Source organism: Heterodontus francisci, chromosome 3, assembly GCF_036365525.1.
Source record: "Heterodontus francisci isolate sHetFra1 chromosome 3, sHetFra1.hap1, whole genome shotgun sequence".
NCBI lineage: Eukaryota > Metazoa > Chordata > Chondrichthyes > Heterodontiformes > Heterodontidae > Heterodontus > Heterodontus francisci.
Genome location: NC_090373.1, coordinates 36,034,166 through 36,052,767, shown reverse-complemented (window position 1 = coordinate 36,052,767; position 18,602 = coordinate 36,034,166). Strand labels below are relative to the sequence as shown.

The 18,602-nt window shown below is 61.5% G+C and overlaps 2 protein-coding genes across 2 annotated transcripts; both read left to right on the top strand.

Moving 5' to 3' along the window:
- The first annotated feature begins 6,745 nt into the window (after nt 1-6,745).
- On the top strand, nt 6,746-7,552 carry LOC137366905 (adhesive plaque matrix protein-like). Its single transcript, XM_068028463.1, has one exon. The coding sequence runs from the start codon at nt 6,746-6,748 to the stop codon at nt 7,550-7,552; it is 807 nt and encodes a 268-aa protein (XP_067884564.1).
- A 4,703-nt stretch (nt 7,553-12,255) lies between these two features.
- On the top strand, nt 12,256-13,062 carry LOC137366895 (adhesive plaque matrix protein-like). The gene has a single exon (XM_068028456.1). The coding sequence runs from the start codon at nt 12,256-12,258 to the stop codon at nt 13,060-13,062; it is 807 nt and encodes a 268-aa protein (XP_067884557.1).
- Nucleotides 13,063-18,602: the final 5,540 nt, after the last annotated feature.

The window sequence follows — 18,602 nt, the reverse complement described above, 5'->3', positions numbered from 1 at the left end:
GCGCGTGTTCCCCATCGAGAGGACGAGGCCGTGCGTGTTCCCCATCGAGAGGACGAGGCCGTGCGTGTTCCCCATCGAGAGGACGAGGCCGTGCATGTTCCCCATCGAGAGGACAAGGCCGTGCATGTTCCCCATCGAGAGGACGAGGCCGTGCGTGTTCCCCATCGAGAGGACGAGGCCGTGCATGTTCCCCATCGAGAGGACGAGGCCGTGCGTGTTCCCCATCGAGGGGACAAGGCTGTGCATGTTCCCCATCGAGAGGACTAGGCCACGCATGTTCCTCATTGAGAGGACAAGGCCCCGCGTGTTCTCCATCGAGAGGACAAGGCCCCGCATGTTCCTCATTGAGAGGGCGAGGCCGCGCGTGTTCCTCATCCAGAGGACGAGGCCGTGCATGTTCCTCATTGAGAGGACAAGGCCCCGCGTGTTCCCCATCGAGAGGACGAGGCCCTGTGTTTTCCTCATTGAGAGGACGAAGCCCTGCGTGTTCCTCATCAAGAGGACAAGGCCGTGCGTGTTCCTCATCAAGATGACAAGGCCCCGCATGTTCCCCATCGAGAGGACGAGGCCCTGTGTTTTCCTCATTGAGAGGACGAAGCCCTGCGTGTTCCTCATCAAGAGGACAAGGCCGTGCGTGTTCCTCATCAAGATGACAAGGCCCCGCGTGTTCCCCATCGAGAGGACGAGGCCCTGTGTTTTCCTCATTGAGAGGACGAAGCCCCGCGTGTTCCTCATCAAGAGGACAAGGCCCCGCATGTTCCTCATTGAGAGGGCGAGGCCACGCGTGTTCCCCATCGAGAGGACCAGGCCGTCCGTGTTCCCCATCGACAGGACGAGGCCGCGCGTGTTCCCCATCGAGAGGACGAGACCCCGCGTGTTCTCCATTGAGGGGACGAGACCCCTCGTGTTCCCCATCGAGAGGACGACACCCCGCATGTTCCCCATCGAGAGGACGAGCCCCCGCGTGTTCTCCATTGAGAGGAAGAGACCCCGCGTGTTCCCCATCGAGAGGACGAGGCCGTGCATGTTCCCCATCGAGAGGACGAGGCCCCGCATGTTCCTCATTGAGAGGGCGAGGCCACGCGTGTTCCCCATCGAGATGACCAGGCCGTCCGTGTTCCCCATCGACAGGACGAGGCCGCGCGTGTTCCCCATCGAGAGGACGAGACCCCGCGTGTTCTCCATTGAGAGGAAGAGACCCCGCGTGTTCCCCATCGAGAGGACGAGACCCCGCTTGTGCCCCATCGAGAGGACGAGGCCGTGCGTGTTCCCCATCGAGAGGACGAGGCCGTGCATGTTCCCCATCGAGAGGACGAGGCCCCGCATGTTCCTCATTGAGAGGGCGAGGCCACGCGTGTTCCCCATCGAGAGGACCAGGCCGTCCGTGTTCCCCATCGACAGGACGAGGCCGCGTGTGTTCCCCATCGAGAGGACAAGACCCCACGTGTTCCCCATCGAGAAGACGAGACCCTGCGTGTTCCCCATCGAGAGGACGAGACCCCGCGTGTTCCCCATCGAGAGGACGAGACCCCTCGTGTTCCCCATCGAGAGGACGAGACCCCGCGTGTTCCCCATCGAGAGGATGAGACCCCGCGTGTTCTCCATTGAGAGGACGAGACCCCGCGTGTTCCCCATCGAGAGGACGAGACCCCGCTTGTTCCCCATCGAGAGGACGAGGCCGTGCGTGTTCCCCATCGAGAGGACTAGGCCTCGCATGTTCCTCATTGAGAGGACAAGGCCGTGCGTTTTCCACATCGAGAGGACGAGGCCTCGCCTGTTCCTTATCGAAACGACAAGGCCTCGCATGTTCCTCATTGAGAAGACAAGGCCGTGCGATTTCCTCATCGAGAGGACGAGGCTGCGCGTGTTCCTCATCGAGAGGACAAGGCCTCGCATGTTCCTCATTGAGAGGACAAGGCCATGCGTGTTCCTCATCGAGAGGACAAGGCCTCGCATGTTCCTCATCCAGAGGATGAGGCCGTGCGTGTTCCTCATTGAGAGGACGAGGCTGCGCGTGTTCCCCATCGAGAGGATGAGGCCGTGCGTGTTCCCCATTGAGAGGACTAGGCCCCGCAATCTCCTCATCGAGAGGACAAGGCCTCGCATGTTCCTCATCGAGAGGACAAGGCCGCGCGTGTTCCTCATCGAGATGACAAGGCCCCGCGTGTTCCTCATTAAGAGGACGAGGCCGCGCGTGTTTCTCATCGAGAGGACGAGTCCGCGCGTGTTCCCCATCGAGAGGACAAGGCCTCACATGTTCCTCATCGAGAGGACAAGGCCGCGCGTGTTCCTCATCGAGATGACAAGGCCCCGCGTGTTCCTCATTAAGAGGACGAGGCCGCGCGTGTTTCTCATCGAGAGGACGAGTCCGCGCGTGTTCCCCATCGAGAGGACAAGGCCTCGCATGTTCCTCATCGAGAGGACAAGGCCGCGCGTGTTCCTCATCGAGATGACAAGGCCCCGCGTGTTCCTCATTAAGAGGACGAGGCCGCGCGTGTTTCTCATCGAGAGGACAAGACCCCGCGTGTTCCCCATCGAGAAGACGAGACCCTGCGTGTTCCCCATCGAGAGGACGAGACCCCGCGTTTTCCCCATCGAGAGGACGAGACCCCTCGTGTTCCCCATCGAGAGGACGAGACCCCGCGTGTTCTCCATCGAGAGGACGAGGCCGTGCGTGTTCCCCATCGAGAGGACAAGGCCTCGCATGTTCCTCATTGAGAGGACAAGGCCGTGCGTTTTCCACATCGAGAGGACGAGGCCTCGCCTGTTCCTTATCGAAACGACAAGGCCTCGCATGTTCCTCATTGAGAAGACAAGGCCGTGCGTGTTCATCAACGAGAGGACGAGGACGTGCATGTTCCTTATCGAGAGGACGAGGCTGCGCGTGTTCCTCATCGAGAGGACAAGGCCTCGCATGTTCCTCATCCAGAGGATGAGGCCGTGCGTGTTCCTCATTGAGAGGACGAGGCTGCGCGTGTTCCCCATCGAGAGGATGAGGCCGTGCGTGTTCCCCATCGAGAGGACTAGGCCCCGCAATCTCCTCATCGAGAGGACAAGGCCTCGCATGTTCCTCATCGAGAGGACAAGGCCGCGCGTGTTCCTCATCGAGATGACAAGGCCCCGCGTGTTCCTCATTAAGAGGACGAGGCCGCGCGTGTTTCTCATCGAGAGGACGAGTCCGCGCGTGTTCCCCATCGAGAGGACGAGGCCCCGCATGTTCCCCATCGAGAGGACGAGGCCGTCCGTGTTCCTCATCGAGAGGACAAGGCCCCGCGTGTTCCCCATCGAGAGGACGAGGCCCCGCATGTTCCCCATCGAGAGGACCAGGCCGTCCGTGTTCCCCATCGACAGGACGAGGCCGCGCGTGTTCCCCATCGAGAGGACGAGGCCGTCCGTGTTCCCCATCGAGAGGACAAGGCCACACGTGTTCCTCATCCAGAGGATGCAGCCCCGCGTGTTTCTCATCAAGAGGACGAGGCCCCGCGTGTTCCCCATCGAGAGGACGAGGCCGTGCGTGTTCCCCATCGAGAGGACTAGGCCCCGCAATCTCCTCATCGAGAGGACAAGGACTCGCATGTTCCTCATCGAGAGGACAAGGCCCCGCGTGTTCCTCATCAAGAGGACGAGGCCGCGCGTGTTTCTCATCGAGAGGCCGAGTCCGCGCGTGTTCCCCATCGAGAGGACGAGGCCATCCGTGTTCCTCATCGAGAGGACGAGGCCATCCGTGTTCCTCATCGAGAGGACAAGGCCCCGCGTGTTCCCCATCGAGAGGACAAGGCCACACGTGTTCCTCATCCAGAGGATGCAGCCCCGCGTGTTCCCCATCGAGAGGACGAGGCTGTGCGTGTTCCCCATCGAGCGGACGAGGCCACGCATTGAGAGGACGAGGCGCCGCGTGTTCCTCATCGAGCGGACGAGGCCGCGCATCGAGAGGACGAGGCCCCGCGTGTTCCTCATCGAGAGGACGTGACCCCGCGTGTTCCCCATCGACAACATGAGGCCCCGTTTGTTCCCCATCGAGAGGACGAGACCCCGTGTATTCCCCATTGAGAGGACGAGACCCCGCGTGTTCCCCATCGAGAGGACGAGACCCCGCGTGTTCCCCATCGAGAGGACGAGACCCCGCGTGTTCTCCATTGAGAGGACGAGACCCCGCGTGTTCCCCATCGAGAGGACGAGACCCCGCGTGTTCTCCATTGAGAGGACGAGACCCCGCGTGTTCTCCATTGAGAGGACGAGACCCCGCGTGTTCCCCATCGAGAGGACGAGACCCCGCGTGTTCTCCATTGAGAGGACGAGACCCCGCGTGTTCCCCATCGAGAGGACGAGACCCCGCGTGTTCTCCATTGAGAGGACGAGACCCCTCGTGTTCCCCATCGAGAGGACGAGACCCCGCGTGTTCCCCATCGAGAGGACGAGACCCCGCGTGTTCTCCATTGAGAGGAAGAGACCCCGCGTGTTCCCCATCGAGAGGACGAGACCCCGCTTGTTCCCCATCCAGAGGACGAGGCCGTGCGTGTTCCCCATCGAGAGGACGAGGCCCCGCATGTTCCTCATTGAGAGGGCGAGGCCACGCGTGTTTCTCATCCAGAGGACGAGGCCGTGCATGTTCCTCATTGAGAGGACAAGGCCCTGTGTTTTCCTCATCGAGAGGACGAGGCCGTGCATGTTCCCCATCAAGAGGACGAGGCCCTGTGTTTTCCTCATCGAGAGGACAAGGCCGTGCATGTTCCCCATCGAGAGGACGAGGCCCTGTGTTTTCCTCATCGAGAGGACGAGGCCGTGCATGTTCCCCATCAAGAGGACGAGGCCCTGTGTTTTCCTCATCGAGAGGACAAGGCCGTGCATGTTCCCCATCAAGAGGACGAGGCCCCGCATGTTCCTCATTGAGAGGGCGAGGCCGCGCGTGTTCCTCATCCAGAGGACGAGGCAGTGCATGTTCCGCATTGAGAGGACAAGGCCCCGCGTGTTCCTCATCGAGATGACAAGGCCGTGCGTGTTCCTCATCGAGATGACAAGGCCCCGCGTGTTCCCCATCGAGAGGACGAGGCCCTGTGTTTTCCTCATTGAGAGGACGAAGCCCCGCGTGTTCCTCATCAAGAGGACAAGGCCGTGCATGTTCCCCATCGAGAGGACGAGGCCCCGCATGTTCCCCATCGAGAGGACGAGGACCTGTGTTTTCCTCATCGAGAGGACGAGGCCGTGCATGTTCCCCATCGAGAGGACGAGGCCCTGTGTTTTCCTCATCGAGAGGACGAAGCCCCGCGTGGTCCTCATCACGAGGACGAGGCCGCGCGTGTTCCCCATCGAGAGGACAAGGCATCGCATGTTCCCCATCGAGAAGACGAGTCCGTCCGTGTTCCTCATCGAGAGGAAGAGGCCGTTCGTGTTGCTCATCGAAAGGACAAGGCCCTGCGTGTTCCCCATCGAGAAGACGAGGCCTCGCGTGTTCCCCATCAAGAGGACGAGGCCGTCCGTGTTCCCCATCGAGAGGACAAGGCCACACGTGTTCCTCATCCAGAGGACGCAGCCCCGCGTGTTTCTCATCGAGAGGACAAAGCTGTGCGTGTTCCCGATCGAGCGGACGAGGCCACGCATCGAGAGGACGAGACCCCGCGTGTTCCCCATCGAGAAGACGAGACCCCGCGTGTTCCCCATCGAGAGGACGAGACCCCGCGTGTTCTCCATCGAGAGGACGAGACCCCTCGTGTTCCCCATCGAGAGGACGAGACCCCGCGTGTTCCCCATCGAGAGGACGAGACCCCGCGTGTTCTCCATTGAGAGGACGAGACCCCGCGTGTTCCCCATCGAGAGGACGAGACCCCGCGTGTTCCCCATCGAGAGGACGAGGCCGTGCGTGTTCCCCATCGAGAGGACTAGGCCCCGCATGTTCCTCATTGAGAAGACAAGGCCGCGCGTGTTCATCATCGAGAGGACGAGGACGTGCATGTTCCTCATCGAGAGGACGAGGCTGCGCGTGTTCCTCATTGAGAGGACGAGGCTGCGCGTGTTCCCCATCGAGAGGACGAGGCCGTGCGTGCTCCCCATCGAGAGGACTAGGCCCCGCAATCTCCTCATCGAGAGGACAAGGCCTCGCATGTTCCTCATCGAGAGGACAAGGCCGCACGTGTTCCTCATCGAGATGACAAGGCCCCGCGTGTTCTCCATCGACAGGACGAGGCCGCGCGTGTTTCTCATCGAGAGGACGAGGCCGTCCGTGTTCCTCATCGAGAGGACAAGGCCCCGCGTGTTCCCCATCGAGAGGACGAGGCCCCGCGTGTTCCCCATCGAGAGGACCAGGCCGTCCGTGTTCCCCATCGACAGTACGAGGCCGCGCGTGTTCCCCATCGAGAGGACGAGGCCGTCCGTGTTCCCCATCGAGAGGACAAGGCCACACGTGTTCCTCATCCAGAGGACGCAGCCCTGCGTGTTTCTCATCGAGAGGACGAGGCCGTGCGTGTTCCCCATCGAGAGGACTAGGCCCCGCAATCTCCTCATCGAGAGGACAAGGCCTCGCATGTTCCTCATCGAGAGGACAAGGCCGTGCGTGTTCCTCATCGAGGTGACAAGGCCCCGCGTGTTCCTCATCTAGAGGACGAGTCCGCGCGTGTTCCCCATCGAGAGGACGAGGCCGTCCGTGTTCCTCATCGAGAGGACAAGGCCCTGCGTGTTCCCCATCGAGAGGACGAGGCCCCGCGTGTTCCCCATCGAGAGGACCAGGCCGTCCGTGTTCCCCATCGACAGGATGAGGCCGTCCGTGTTCCCCATCGAGAGGACGAGGCCGTCCGTGTTCCCCATCGAGAGGACAAGGCCACACGTGTTCCTCATCCAGAGGATGCAGCCCCGCGTGTTTCTCATCGAGAGGACGAGGCCGCGCGTGTTCCCCATCGAGAGGACGAGGCCGTCCGTGTTCCCCATCGAGAGGATAAGGCCACACGTGTTCCTCATCCAGAGGACGCAGCCCCGCGTGTTTCTCATCGAGAGGATGAGGCCCCGCGTGTTCCTCATCAAGAGGACGGAGCCCCACGTGTTTCTCATCGAGAGGACGAGACCCCGCGTGTTCTCCATTGAGAGGACGAGACCCCTCGTGTTCCCCATCGAGAGGACGAGACCCCGCGTGTTCCCCATCGAGAGGACGAGACCCCGCGTGTTCTCCATTGAGAGGACGAGACCCCGCGTGTTCCCCATCGAGAGGACGAGACCCCGCTTGTTCCCCATCGAGAGGACGAGGCCGTGCGTGTTCCCCATCGAGAGGACTAGGCCCCGCATGTTCCTCATCGAGAGGACAAGGCCGTGCGTGTTCCTCATTGAGAGGACGAGGCCGTGCATGTTCCCCATCGAGAGGACGAGGCCCCGCATGTTCCTCATTGAGAGGGCGAGGCCTCGCATGTTCCCCATCGAGAGGACGAGGCCCCGCATGTTCCTCATTGAGAGGGCGAGGCCTCGCATGTTCCTCATCGAGAGGACAAGGCCGTGCGTGTTCCTCATCGAGGTGACAAGGCCCCGCGTGTTCCTCATCAAGAGGACGAGGCCGCGCGTGTTTCTCATCTAGAGGACGAGTCCGCGCGTGTTCCCCATCGAGAGGACGAGGCCGTCCGTGTTCCTCATCGAGAGGACAAGGCCCCGCGTGTTCCCCATCGAGAGGACCAGGCCGTCCGTGTTCCCCATCGACAGGATGAGGCCGTCCGTGTTCCCCATCGAGAGGACGAGGCCGTCCGTGTTCCCCATCGAGAGGACAAGGCCACACGTGTTCCTCATCCAGAGGATGCAGCCCCGCGTGTTTCTCATCGAGAGGACGAGGCCGCGCGTGTTCCCCATCGAGAGGACGAGGCCGTCCGTGTTCCCCATCGAGAGGATAAGGCCACACGTGTTCCTCATCCAGAGGACGCAGCCCCGCGTGTTTCTCATCGAGAGGATGAGGCCCCGCGTGTTCCTCATCAAGAGGACGGAGCCCCGCGTGTTTCTCATCGAGAGGACGAGACCCCGCGTGTTCTCCATTGAGAGGACGAGACCCCTCGTGTTCCCCATCGAGAGGACGAGACCCCGCGTGTTCCCCATCGAGAGGACGAGACCCCGCGTGTTCTCCATTGAGAGGACGAGACCCCGCGTGTTCCCCATCGAGAGGACGAGACCCCGCTTGTTCCCCATCGAGAGGACGAGGCCGTGCGTGTTCCCCATCGAGAGGACTAGGCCCCGCATGTTCCTCATCGAGAGGACAAGGCCGTGCGTGTTCCTCATTGAGAGGACGAGGCCGTGCATGTTCCCCATCGAGAGGACGAGGCCCCGCATGTTCCTCATTGAGAGGGCGAGGCCGCGCGTGTTCCTCATCCAGAGGACGAGGCCGTGCATGTTCCTCATTGAGAGGACAAGGCCCTGTGTTTTCCTCATCGAGAGGACGAGGCCGTGCGTGTTGCCCATCGAGAGGACGAGGCCCTGTGTTTTCCTCATCGAGAGGACGAGGCCGTGCATGTTCCCCATCAAGAGGACGAGGCCCTGTGTTTTCCTCATCGAGAGGACGAGGCCGTGCATGTTCCCCATCGAGAGGACGAGGCCCTGTGTTTTCCTCATCGAGAGGACGAGGCCGTGCATGTTCCCCATCGAGAGGACGAGGCCCTGTGTTTTCCAAATCGAGAGGACGAATCCCTGCGTGTTTCTCATAGAGAGGACGAGGCCGTGCGTGTTCCTCATCGAGAGGACGAGGCCTCGCGTGTTCCTCATCGAGAGGACAAGGCCTCGCATGTTCCTCATTGAGAGGACAAGGCCGTGCGTTTTCCACATCGAGAGGACGAGGCCTCGCGTGTTCCTTATCGAAAGGACAAGGCCTCGCATGTTCCTCATTGAGAAGACAAGGCCGTGCGTGTTCCTCATCGAGAGGACGAGGACGTGCATGTTCCTCATCGAGAGGACGAGGCTGCACCTGTTCCTCATCGAGAGGAAAGGCCTCACATGTTCCTCATTGAGAGGACAAGGCCATGCGTGTTCCTCATCGAGAGGACAAGGCCTCGCATGTTCCTCATCCAGAGGATGAGGCCGTGCGTGTTCCTCATTGAGAGGACGAGGCTGCGCGTGTTCCCCATCGAGAGGACGAGGCCGTGCGTGTTCCCCATCGAGAGGACTAGGCCCCACAATCTCCTCATCGAGAGGACAAGGCCTCGCATGTTCCTCATCGAGAGGACAAGGCCGCGCGTGTTCCTCATCAAGATGACAAGGCCCCGCGTGTTCCTCATCAAGAGGACGAGGCCGCGCGTGTTTCTCATCGAGAGGACGAGTCCGCGCGTGTTCCTCATCGAGAGGACAAGGCCTCACATGTTCCTCATTGAGAGGACAAGGCCATGCGTGTTCCTCATCGAGAGGACAAGGCCTCGCATGTTCCTCATCCAGAGGATGAGGCCGTGCGTGTTCCTCATTGAGAGGACGAGGCTGCGCGTGTTCCCCATCGAGAGGACGAGGCCGTGCGTGTTCCCCATCGAGAGGACTAGGCCCCGCAATCTCCTCATCGAGAGGACAAGGCCTCGCATGTTCCTCATCGAGAGGACAAGGCCGCGCGTGTTCCTCATCAAGATGACAAGGCCCCGCGTGTTCCTCATCAAGAGGACGAGGCCGCGCGGGTTTCTCATCGAGAGGACGAGTCCGCGCGTGTTCCCCATCGAGAGGACAAGGCCGCGCGTGTTCCTCATCGAGATGACAAGGCCCCGCGTGTTCCTCATCAAGAGGACGAGGCCGCGCGGGTTTCTCATCGAGAGGACGAGTCCGCGCGTGTTCCCCATCGAGAGGACGAGGCCGTCCGTGTTCCTCATCGAGAGGATAAGGCCCCGCGTGTTCCCCATCGAGAGGACGAGGCCCCGCGTGTTCCCCATCGAGAGGACCAGGCTCTCCGTGTTCCCCATCGACAGGAGGAGGCCGCACGTGTTCCCCATCGAGAGGACGAGGCCGTCCGTGTTCCCCATCGAGAGGACAAGGCCACACGTGTTCCTCATCCAGAGGACGCAGCCCCGCGTGTTTCTCATCGAGAGGACGAGGCCCCGCATGTTCCTCATTGAGAGGGCGAGGCCACGCGTGTTTCTCATCCAGAGGACGAGGCCGTGCATGTTCCTCATTGAGAGGACAAGGCCCTGTGTTTTCCTCATCGAGAGGACGAGGCCGTGCATGTTCCCCATCAAGAGGACGAGGCCCTGTGTTTTCCTCATCGAGAGGACAAGGCCGTGCATGTTCCCCATCGAGAGGACGAGGCCCTGTGTTTTCCTCATCGAGAGGACGAGGCCGTGCATGTTCCCCATCAAGAGGACGAGGCCCTGTGTTTTCCTCATCGAGAGGACAAGGCCGTGCATGTTCCCCATCAAGAGGACGAGGCCCCGCATGTTCCTCATTGAGAGGGCGAGGCCGCGCGTGTTCCTCATCCAGAGGACGAGGCAGTGCATGTTCCGCATTGAGAGGACAAGGCCCCGCGTGTTCCTCATCGAGATGACAAGGCCGTGCGTGTTCCTCATCGAGATGACAAGGCCCCGCGTGTTCCCCATCGAGAGGACGAGGCCCTGTGTTTTCCTCATTGAGAGGACGAAGCCCCGCGTGTTCCTCATCAAGAGGACAAGGCCGTGCATGTTCCCCATCGAGAGGACGAGGCCCCGCATGTTCCCCATCGAGAGGACGAGGACCTGTGTTTTCCTCATCGAGAGGACGAGGCCGTGCATGTTCCCCATCGAGAGGACGAGGCCCTGTGTTTTCCTCATCGAGAGGACGAAGCCCCGCGTGGTCCTCATCACGAGGACGAGGCCGCGCGTGTTCCCCATCGAGAGGACAAGGCATCGCATGTTCCCCATCGAGAAGACGAGTCCGTCCGTGTTCCTCATCGAGAGGAAGAGGCCGTTCGTGTTGCTCATCGAAAGGACAAGGCCCTGCGTGTTCCCCATCGAGAAGACGAGGCCTCGCGTGTTCCCCATCAAGAGGACGAGGCCGTCCGTGTTCCCCATCGAGAGGACAAGGCCACACGTGTTCCTCATCCAGAGGACGCAGCCCCGCGTGTTTCTCATCGAGAGGACAAAGCTGTGCGTGTTCCCGATCGAGCGGACGAGGCCACGCATCGAGAGGACGAGACCCCGCGTGTTCCCCATCGAGAAGACGAGACCCCGCGTGTTCCCCATCGAGAGGACGAGACCCCGCGTGTTCTCCATCGAGAGGACGAGACCCCTCGTGTTCCCCATCGAGAGGACGAGACCCCGCGTGTTCCCCATCGAGAGGACGAGACCCCGCGTGTTCTCCATTGAGAGGACGAGACCCCGCGTGTTCCCCATCGAGAGGACGAGACCCCGCGTGTTCCCCATCGAGAGGACGAGGCCGTGCGTGTTCCCCATCGAGAGGACTAGGCCCCGCATGTTCCTCATTGAGAAGACAAGGCCGCGCGTGTTCATCATCGAGAGGACGAGGACGTGCATGTTCCTCATCGAGAGGACGAGGCTGCGCGTGTTCCTCATTGAGAGGACGAGGCTGCGCGTGTTCCCCATCGAGAGGACGAGGCCGTGCGTGCTCCCCATCGAGAGGACTAGGCCCCGCAATCTCCTCATCGAGAGGACAAGGCCTCGCATGTTCCTCATCGAGAGGACAAGGCCGCACGTGTTCCTCATCGAGATGACAAGGCCCCGCGTGTTCTCCATCGACAGGACGAGGCCGCGCGTGTTTCTCATCGAGAGGACGAGGCCGTCCGTGTTCCTCATCGAGAGGACAAGGCCCCGCGTGTTCCCCATCGAGAGGACGAGGCCCCGCGTGTTCCCCATCGAGAGGACCAGGCCGTCCGTGTTCCCCATCGACAGTACGAGGCCGCGCGTGTTCCCCATCGAGAGGACGAGGCCGTCCGTGTTCCCCATCGAGAGGACAAGGCCACACGTGTTCCTCATCCAGAGGACGCAGCCCTGCGTGTTTCTCATCGAGAGGACGAGGCCCCGCGTGTTCCCCATCGAGAGGACGAGGCCGTGCGTGTTCCCCATCGAGAGGACTAGGCCCCGCAATCTCCTCATCGAGAGGACAAGGCCTCGCATGTTCCTCATCGAGAGGACAAGGCCGTGCGTGTTCCTCATCGAGGTGACAAGGCCCCGCGTGTTCCTCATCTAGAGGACGAGTCCGCGCGTGTTCCCCATCGAGAGGACGAGGCCGTCCGTGTTCCTCATCGAGAGGACAAGGCCCTGCGTGTTCCCCATCGAGAGGACGAGGCCCCGCGTGTTCCCCATCGAGAGGACCAGGCCGTCCGTGTTCCCCATCGACAGGATGAGGCCGTCCGTGTTCCCCATCGAGAGGACGAGGCCGTCCGTGTTCCCCATCGAGAGGACAAGGCCACACGTGTTCCTCATCCAGAGGATGCAGCCCCGCGTGTTTCTCATCGAGAGGACGAGGCCGCGCGTGTTCCCCATCGAGAGGACGAGGCCGTCCGTGTTCCCCATCGAGAGGATAAGGCCACACGTGTTCCTCATCCAGAGGACGCAGCCCCGCGTGTTTCTCATCGAGAGGATGAGGCCCCGCGTGTTCCTCATCAAGAGGACGGAGCCCCACGTGTTTCTCATCGAGAGGACGAGACCCCGCGTGTTCTCCATTGAGAGGACGAGACCCCTCGTGTTCCCCATCGAGAGGACGAGACCCCGCGTGTTCCCCATCGAGAGGACGAGACCCCGCGTGTTCTCCATTGAGAGGACGAGACCCCGCGTGTTCCCCATCGAGAGGACGAGACCCCGCTTGTTCCCCATCGAGAGGACGAGGCCGTGCGTGTTCCCCATCGAGAGGACTAGGCCCCGCATGTTCCTCATCGAGAGGACAAGGCCGTGCGTGTTCCTCATTGAGAGGACGAGGCCGTGCATGTTCCCCATCGAGAGGACGAGGCCCCGCATGTTCCTCATTGAGAGGGCGAGGCCTCGCATGTTCCCCATCGAGAGGACGAGGCCCCGCATGTTCCTCATTGAGAGGGCGAGGCCTCGCATGTTCCTCATCGAGAGGACAAGGCCGTGCGTGTTCCTCATCGAGGTGACAAGGCCCCGCGTGTTCCTCATCAAGAGGACGAGGCCGCGCGTGTTTCTCATCTAGAGGACGAGTCCGCGCGTGTTCCCCATCGAGAGGACGAGGCCGTCCGTGTTCCTCATCGAGAGGACAAGGCCCCGCGTGTTCCCCATCGAGAGGACCAGGCCGTCCGTGTTCCCCATCGACAGGATGAGGCCGTCCGTGTTCCCCATCGAGAGGACGAGGCCGTCCGTGTTCCCCATCGAGAGGACAAGGCCACACGTGTTCCTCATCCAGAGGATGCAGCCCCGCGTGTTTCTCATCGAGAGGACGAGGCCGCGCGTGTTCCCCATCGAGAGGACGAGGCCGTCCGTGTTCCCCATCGAGAGGATAAGGCCACACGTGTTCCTCATCCAGAGGACGCAGCCCCGCGTGTTTCTCATCGAGAGGATGAGGCCCCGCGTGTTCCTCATCAAGAGGACGGAGCCCCGCGTGTTTCTCATCGAGAGGACGAGACCCCGCGTGTTCTCCATTGAGAGGACGAGACCCCTCGTGTTCCCCATCGAGAGGACGAGACCCCGCGTGTTCCCCATCGAGAGGACGAGACCCCGCGTGTTCTCCATTGAGAGGACGAGACCCCGCGTGTTCCCCATCGAGAGGACGAGACCCCGCTTGTTCCCCATCGAGAGGACGAGGCCGTGCGTGTTCCCCATCGAGAGGACTAGGCCCCGCATGTTCCTCATCGAGAGGACAAGGCCGTGCGTGTTCCTCATTGAGAGGACGAGGCCGTGCATGTTCCCCATCGAGAGGACGAGGCCCCGCATGTTCCTCATTGAGAGGGCGAGGCCGCGCGTGTTCCTCATCCAGAGGACGAGGCCGTGCATGTTCCTCATTGAGAGGACAAGGCCCTGTGTTTTCCTCATCGAGAGGACGAGGCCGTGCGTGTTGCCCATCGAGAGGACGAGGCCCTGTGTTTTCCTCATCGAGAGGACGAGGCCGTGCATGTTCCCCATCAAGAGGACGAGGCCCTGTGTTTTCCTCATCGAGAGGACGAGGCCGTGCATGTTCCCCATCGAGAGGACGAGGCCCTGTGTTTTCCAAATCGAGAGGACGAATCCCTGCGTGTTTCTCATAGAGAGGACGAGGCCGTGCGTGTTCCTCATCGAGAGGACGAGGCCTCGCGTGTTCCTCATCGAGAGGACAAGGCCTCGCATGTTCCTCATTGAGAGGACAAGGCCGTGCGTTTTCCACATCGAGAGGACGAGGCCTCGCGTGTTCCTTATCGAAAGGACAAGGCCTCGCATGTTCCTCATTGAGAAGACAAGGCCGTGCGTGTTCCTCATCGAGAGGACGAGGACGTGCATGTTCCTCATCGAGAGGACGAGGCTGCACCTGTTCCTCATCGAGAGGAAAGGCCTCACATGTTCCTCATTGAGAGGACAAGGCCATGCGTGTTCCTCATCGAGAGGACAAGGCCTCGCATGTTCCTCATCCAGAGGATGAGGCCGTGCGTGTTCCTCATTGAGAGGACGAGGCTGCGCGTGTTCCCCATCGAGAGGACGAGGCCGTGCGTGTTCCCCATCGAGAGGACTAGGCCCCACAATCTCCTCATCGAGAGGACAAGGCCTCGCATGTTCCTCATCGAGAGGACAAGGCCGCGCGTGTTCCTCATCAAGATGACAAGGCCCCGCGTGTTCCTCATCAAGAGGACGAGGCCGCGCGTGTTTCTCATCGAGAGGACGAGTCCGCGCGTGTTCCTCATCGAGAGGACAAGGCCTCACATGTTCCTCATTGAGAGGACAAGGCCATGCGTGTTCCTCATCGAGAGGACAAGGCCTCGCATGTTCCTCATCCAGAGGATGAGGCCGTGCGTGTTCCTCATTGAGAGGACGAGGCTGCGCGTGTTCCCCATCGAGAGGACGAGGCCGTGCGTGTTCCCCATCGAGAGGACTAGGCCCCGCAATCTCCTCATCGAGAGGACAAGGCCTCGCATGTTCCTCATCGAGAGGACAAGGCCGCGCGTGTTCCTCATCAAGATGACAAGGCCCCGCGTGTTCCTCATCAAGAGGACGAGGCCGCGCGGGTTTCTCATCGAGAGGACGAGTCCGCGCGTGTTCCCCATCGAGAGGACAAGGCCGCGCGTGTTCCTCATCGAGATGACAAGGCCCCGCGTGTTCCTCATCAAGAGGACGAGGCCGCGCGGGTTTCTCATCGAGAGGACGAGTCCGCGCGTGTTCCCCATCGAGAGGACGAGGCCGTCCGTGTTCCTCATCGAGAGGATAAGGCCCCGCGTGTTCCCCATCGAGAGGACGAGGCCCCGCGTGTTCCCCATCGAGAGGACCAGGCTCTCCGTGTTCCCCATCGACAGGAGGAGGCCGCACGTGTTCCCCATCGAGAGGACGAGGCCGTCCGTGTTCCCCATCGAGAGGACAAGGCCACACGTGTTCCTCATCCAGAGGACGCAGCCCCGCGTGTTTCTCATCGAGAGGACGAGGCCCCGCGTGTTCCCCATCGAGAGGATGAGGCCGCGCGGGTTTCTCATCGAGAGGACGAGGCCGTGCATGTTCCCCATCAAGAGGACAAGGCCCTGTGTTTTCCTCATCGAGAGGACGAGGCCGTGCATGTTCCCCATCGAGAGGACGAGGCCCTGTGTTTTCCTCATCGAGAGGACGAGGCCGTGCATGTTCCCCGTCGAGAGGACGAGGCCGTGTGTTTTCCAAATCGAGAGGACGAATCCCTGCGTGTTTCTCATAGAGAGGACGAGGCCGTGCGTGTTCCTCATCGAGAGGACGAGGCCTCGCGTGTTCCTCATCGAGAGGACAAGGCCTCGCATGTTCCTCATTGAGAGGACAAGGCCGTGCGTTTTCCACATCCAGAGGACGAGGCCGTGCGTGTTCCCCATCCAGAGGATGAGGCCGTGCGTGTTCCTCATTGAGAGGACGAGGCTGCGCGTGTTCCCCATCGAGAGGACGAGGCCGTGCGTGTTCCCCATCGAGAGGACTAGGCCCCGCAATCTCCTCATCGAGAGGACAAGGCCTCGCATGTTCCTCATCGAGAGGACAAGGCCGCGCGTGTTCCTCATCAAGATGACAAGGCCCCGCGTGTTCCTCATCAAGAGGATGAGGCCGCGCGGGTTTCTCATCGAGAGGACGAGTCCGCGCGTGTTCCCCATCGAGAGGACGAGGCCGTCCGTGTTCCTCATCGAGAGGACAAGGCCCCGCGTGTTCCCCATCGAGAGGACGAGGCCCCGCGTGTTCCCCATCGAGAGGACCAGGCTCTCCGTGTTCCCCATCGACAGGAGGAGGCCGCACGTGTTCCCCATCGAGAGGACGAGGCCGTCCGTGTTCCCCATCGAGAGGACAAGGCCACACGTGTTCCTCATCCAGAGGACGCAGCCCCGCGTGTTTCTCATCGAGAGGACGAGGCCGCGCGTGTTCCCCATCGAGAGGACGAGGCTGTCCGTGTTCCCCATCGAGAGGACAAGGCCACACGTGTTCCTCATCCAGAGGACGCAGCCCCGCGTGTTTCTCATCGAGAGGATGAGGCCCCGCGTGTTCCTCATCGAGAGGACGAGGCCCCGCGTGTTCCTCATCGAGCGGACAAGGCCGCGCATCGAGAGGACGAGGCCCCGCGTGTTCCTCATCGAGAGGAAGTGACCCCGCGTGTTCTCCATCGACAACATGAGGCCCCGTTTGTTCCTCATCGAGAGGACGAGACCCCGCATGTTCTCCATCGAGAGGACAAGGCCTCGCATGTTCCTCATTGAGAGGACAAGGCCGTGCGTTTTCCACATCGAGAGGACGAGGCCTCGCGTGTTCCTTATCGAAAGGACAAGGCCTCGCATGTTCCTCATTGAGAAGACAAGGCTGCGCGTGTTCCCCATCGAGAGGATGAGACCCCGCGTGTTCCCCATCGAGAGGACGAGACCCCGCGTGTTCCCCATCGAGAGGACGAGACCCCGCGTGTTCCCCATTGAGAGGACGAGGCTGCACGTGTTCCTCATCGAGAGGACAAGGCCGTGCGTGTTCCTCATCGAGAGGACAAGGCCTCGCATGTTCCTCATCCAGAGGACGAGGCCGTGCATGTTCCTCATTGAGAGGACGAGGCTGCGCGTGTTCCTCATCGAGAGGACGAGGCTGCACGTGTTCCTCATCGAGAGGACAAGGCCGTGCGTGTTCCTCATCGAGAGGACAAGGCCTCGCATGTTCCTCATCCAGAGGACGAGGCCGTGCATGTTCCTCATTGAGAGGACGAGGCTGCGCGTGTTCCTCATCGAGAGGACAAGGCCTCGCATGTTCCTCATCCAGAGGACGAGGCCGTGCGTGTTCCTCATCCAGAGGACGAGGCCGTGCGTGTTCCCCATCGAGAGGACGAGGCCGTGCATGTTCCCCATCGAGAGGACGAGGCCGTGCGTGTTCCCCATCGAGAGGACTAGGCCCCGCATGTTCCTCATCGAGAGGACGAGGCTGCGCGTGTTCCTCATCGAGAGGACAAGGCCTCGCATGTTCCTGATCGAGAGGACAAGGCCTTGCGTGTTCCTCATCGAGAGGACAAGGCCTCGCATGTTCCTGATCGAGAGGACAAGGCCTTGCGTGTTCCTCATCGAGAGGACAAGGCCTCGCATGTTCCTCATCCAGAGGACGAGGCCGTGCGTGTTCCCCATCGAGAGGACAAGGCCGTGCGTGTTCCCCATCGAGAGGACTGGCCTCGCATGTTCCTCATCTAGAGGACGAGGCTGTGCGTGTTCCTCATCGAGAGGACAAGGCCCCGCATGTTCCTCATTGAGAGGACGAGGCTGCGCGTGTTCCTCATCGAGAGGACAAGGCCGTGCTTCTTCCTCATTGAGAGGACAAGGCCGTGCATGTTCCTCATTGAGAGGACAAGGCCGTGCATGTTCCCCATCGCGAGGACGAGGCCGTGCGTGTTCCCCATTGAGAGGACGAGGCCGTGCGTGTTCCTCATCGAGAGGACGAGGCCGTGCGTGTTCCTCATCGAGAGGACAAGGCCTCGCATGTTCCTCATCGAGAGGACAAGGCCTCGCATGTTCCTCATTGAGAGGACAAGGCCATGCGTGTTCCCCATCGAGAGGACAAGGCCTCGCATGTTCCTCATCCAGAGGATGAGGCCGTGCGTGTTCCTCATTGAGAGGACGAGGCTGCGCGTGTTCCCCATCGAGAGGACTAGGCCCCGCAATCTCCTCATCGAAAGGACAAGGCCTCGCATGCTCCTCATCGAGAGGACAAGGCCGTGCGTGTTCCTCATCGAGGTGACAAGGCCCCGCGTGTTCCTCATCTAGAGGACGAGTCCGCGCGTGTTCCCCATCGAGAGGACGAGGCCGTCCGTGTTCCTCATCGAGAGGACAAGGCCCTGCGTGTTCCCCATCGAGAGGACGAGGCCCCGCGTGTTCCCCATCGAGAGGACCAGGCCGTCCGTGTTCCCCATCGACAGGATGAGGCCGTCCGTGTTCCCCATCGAGAGGACGAGGCCGTCCGTGTTCCCCATCGAGAGGACGAGGCCGTGCGTGTTCCCCATCGAGAGGACTAGGCCCCGCAATCTCCTCATCGAAAGGACAAGGCCTCGCATGCTCCTCATCGAGAGGACAAGGCCGCGCGTGTTCCTCATCGAGA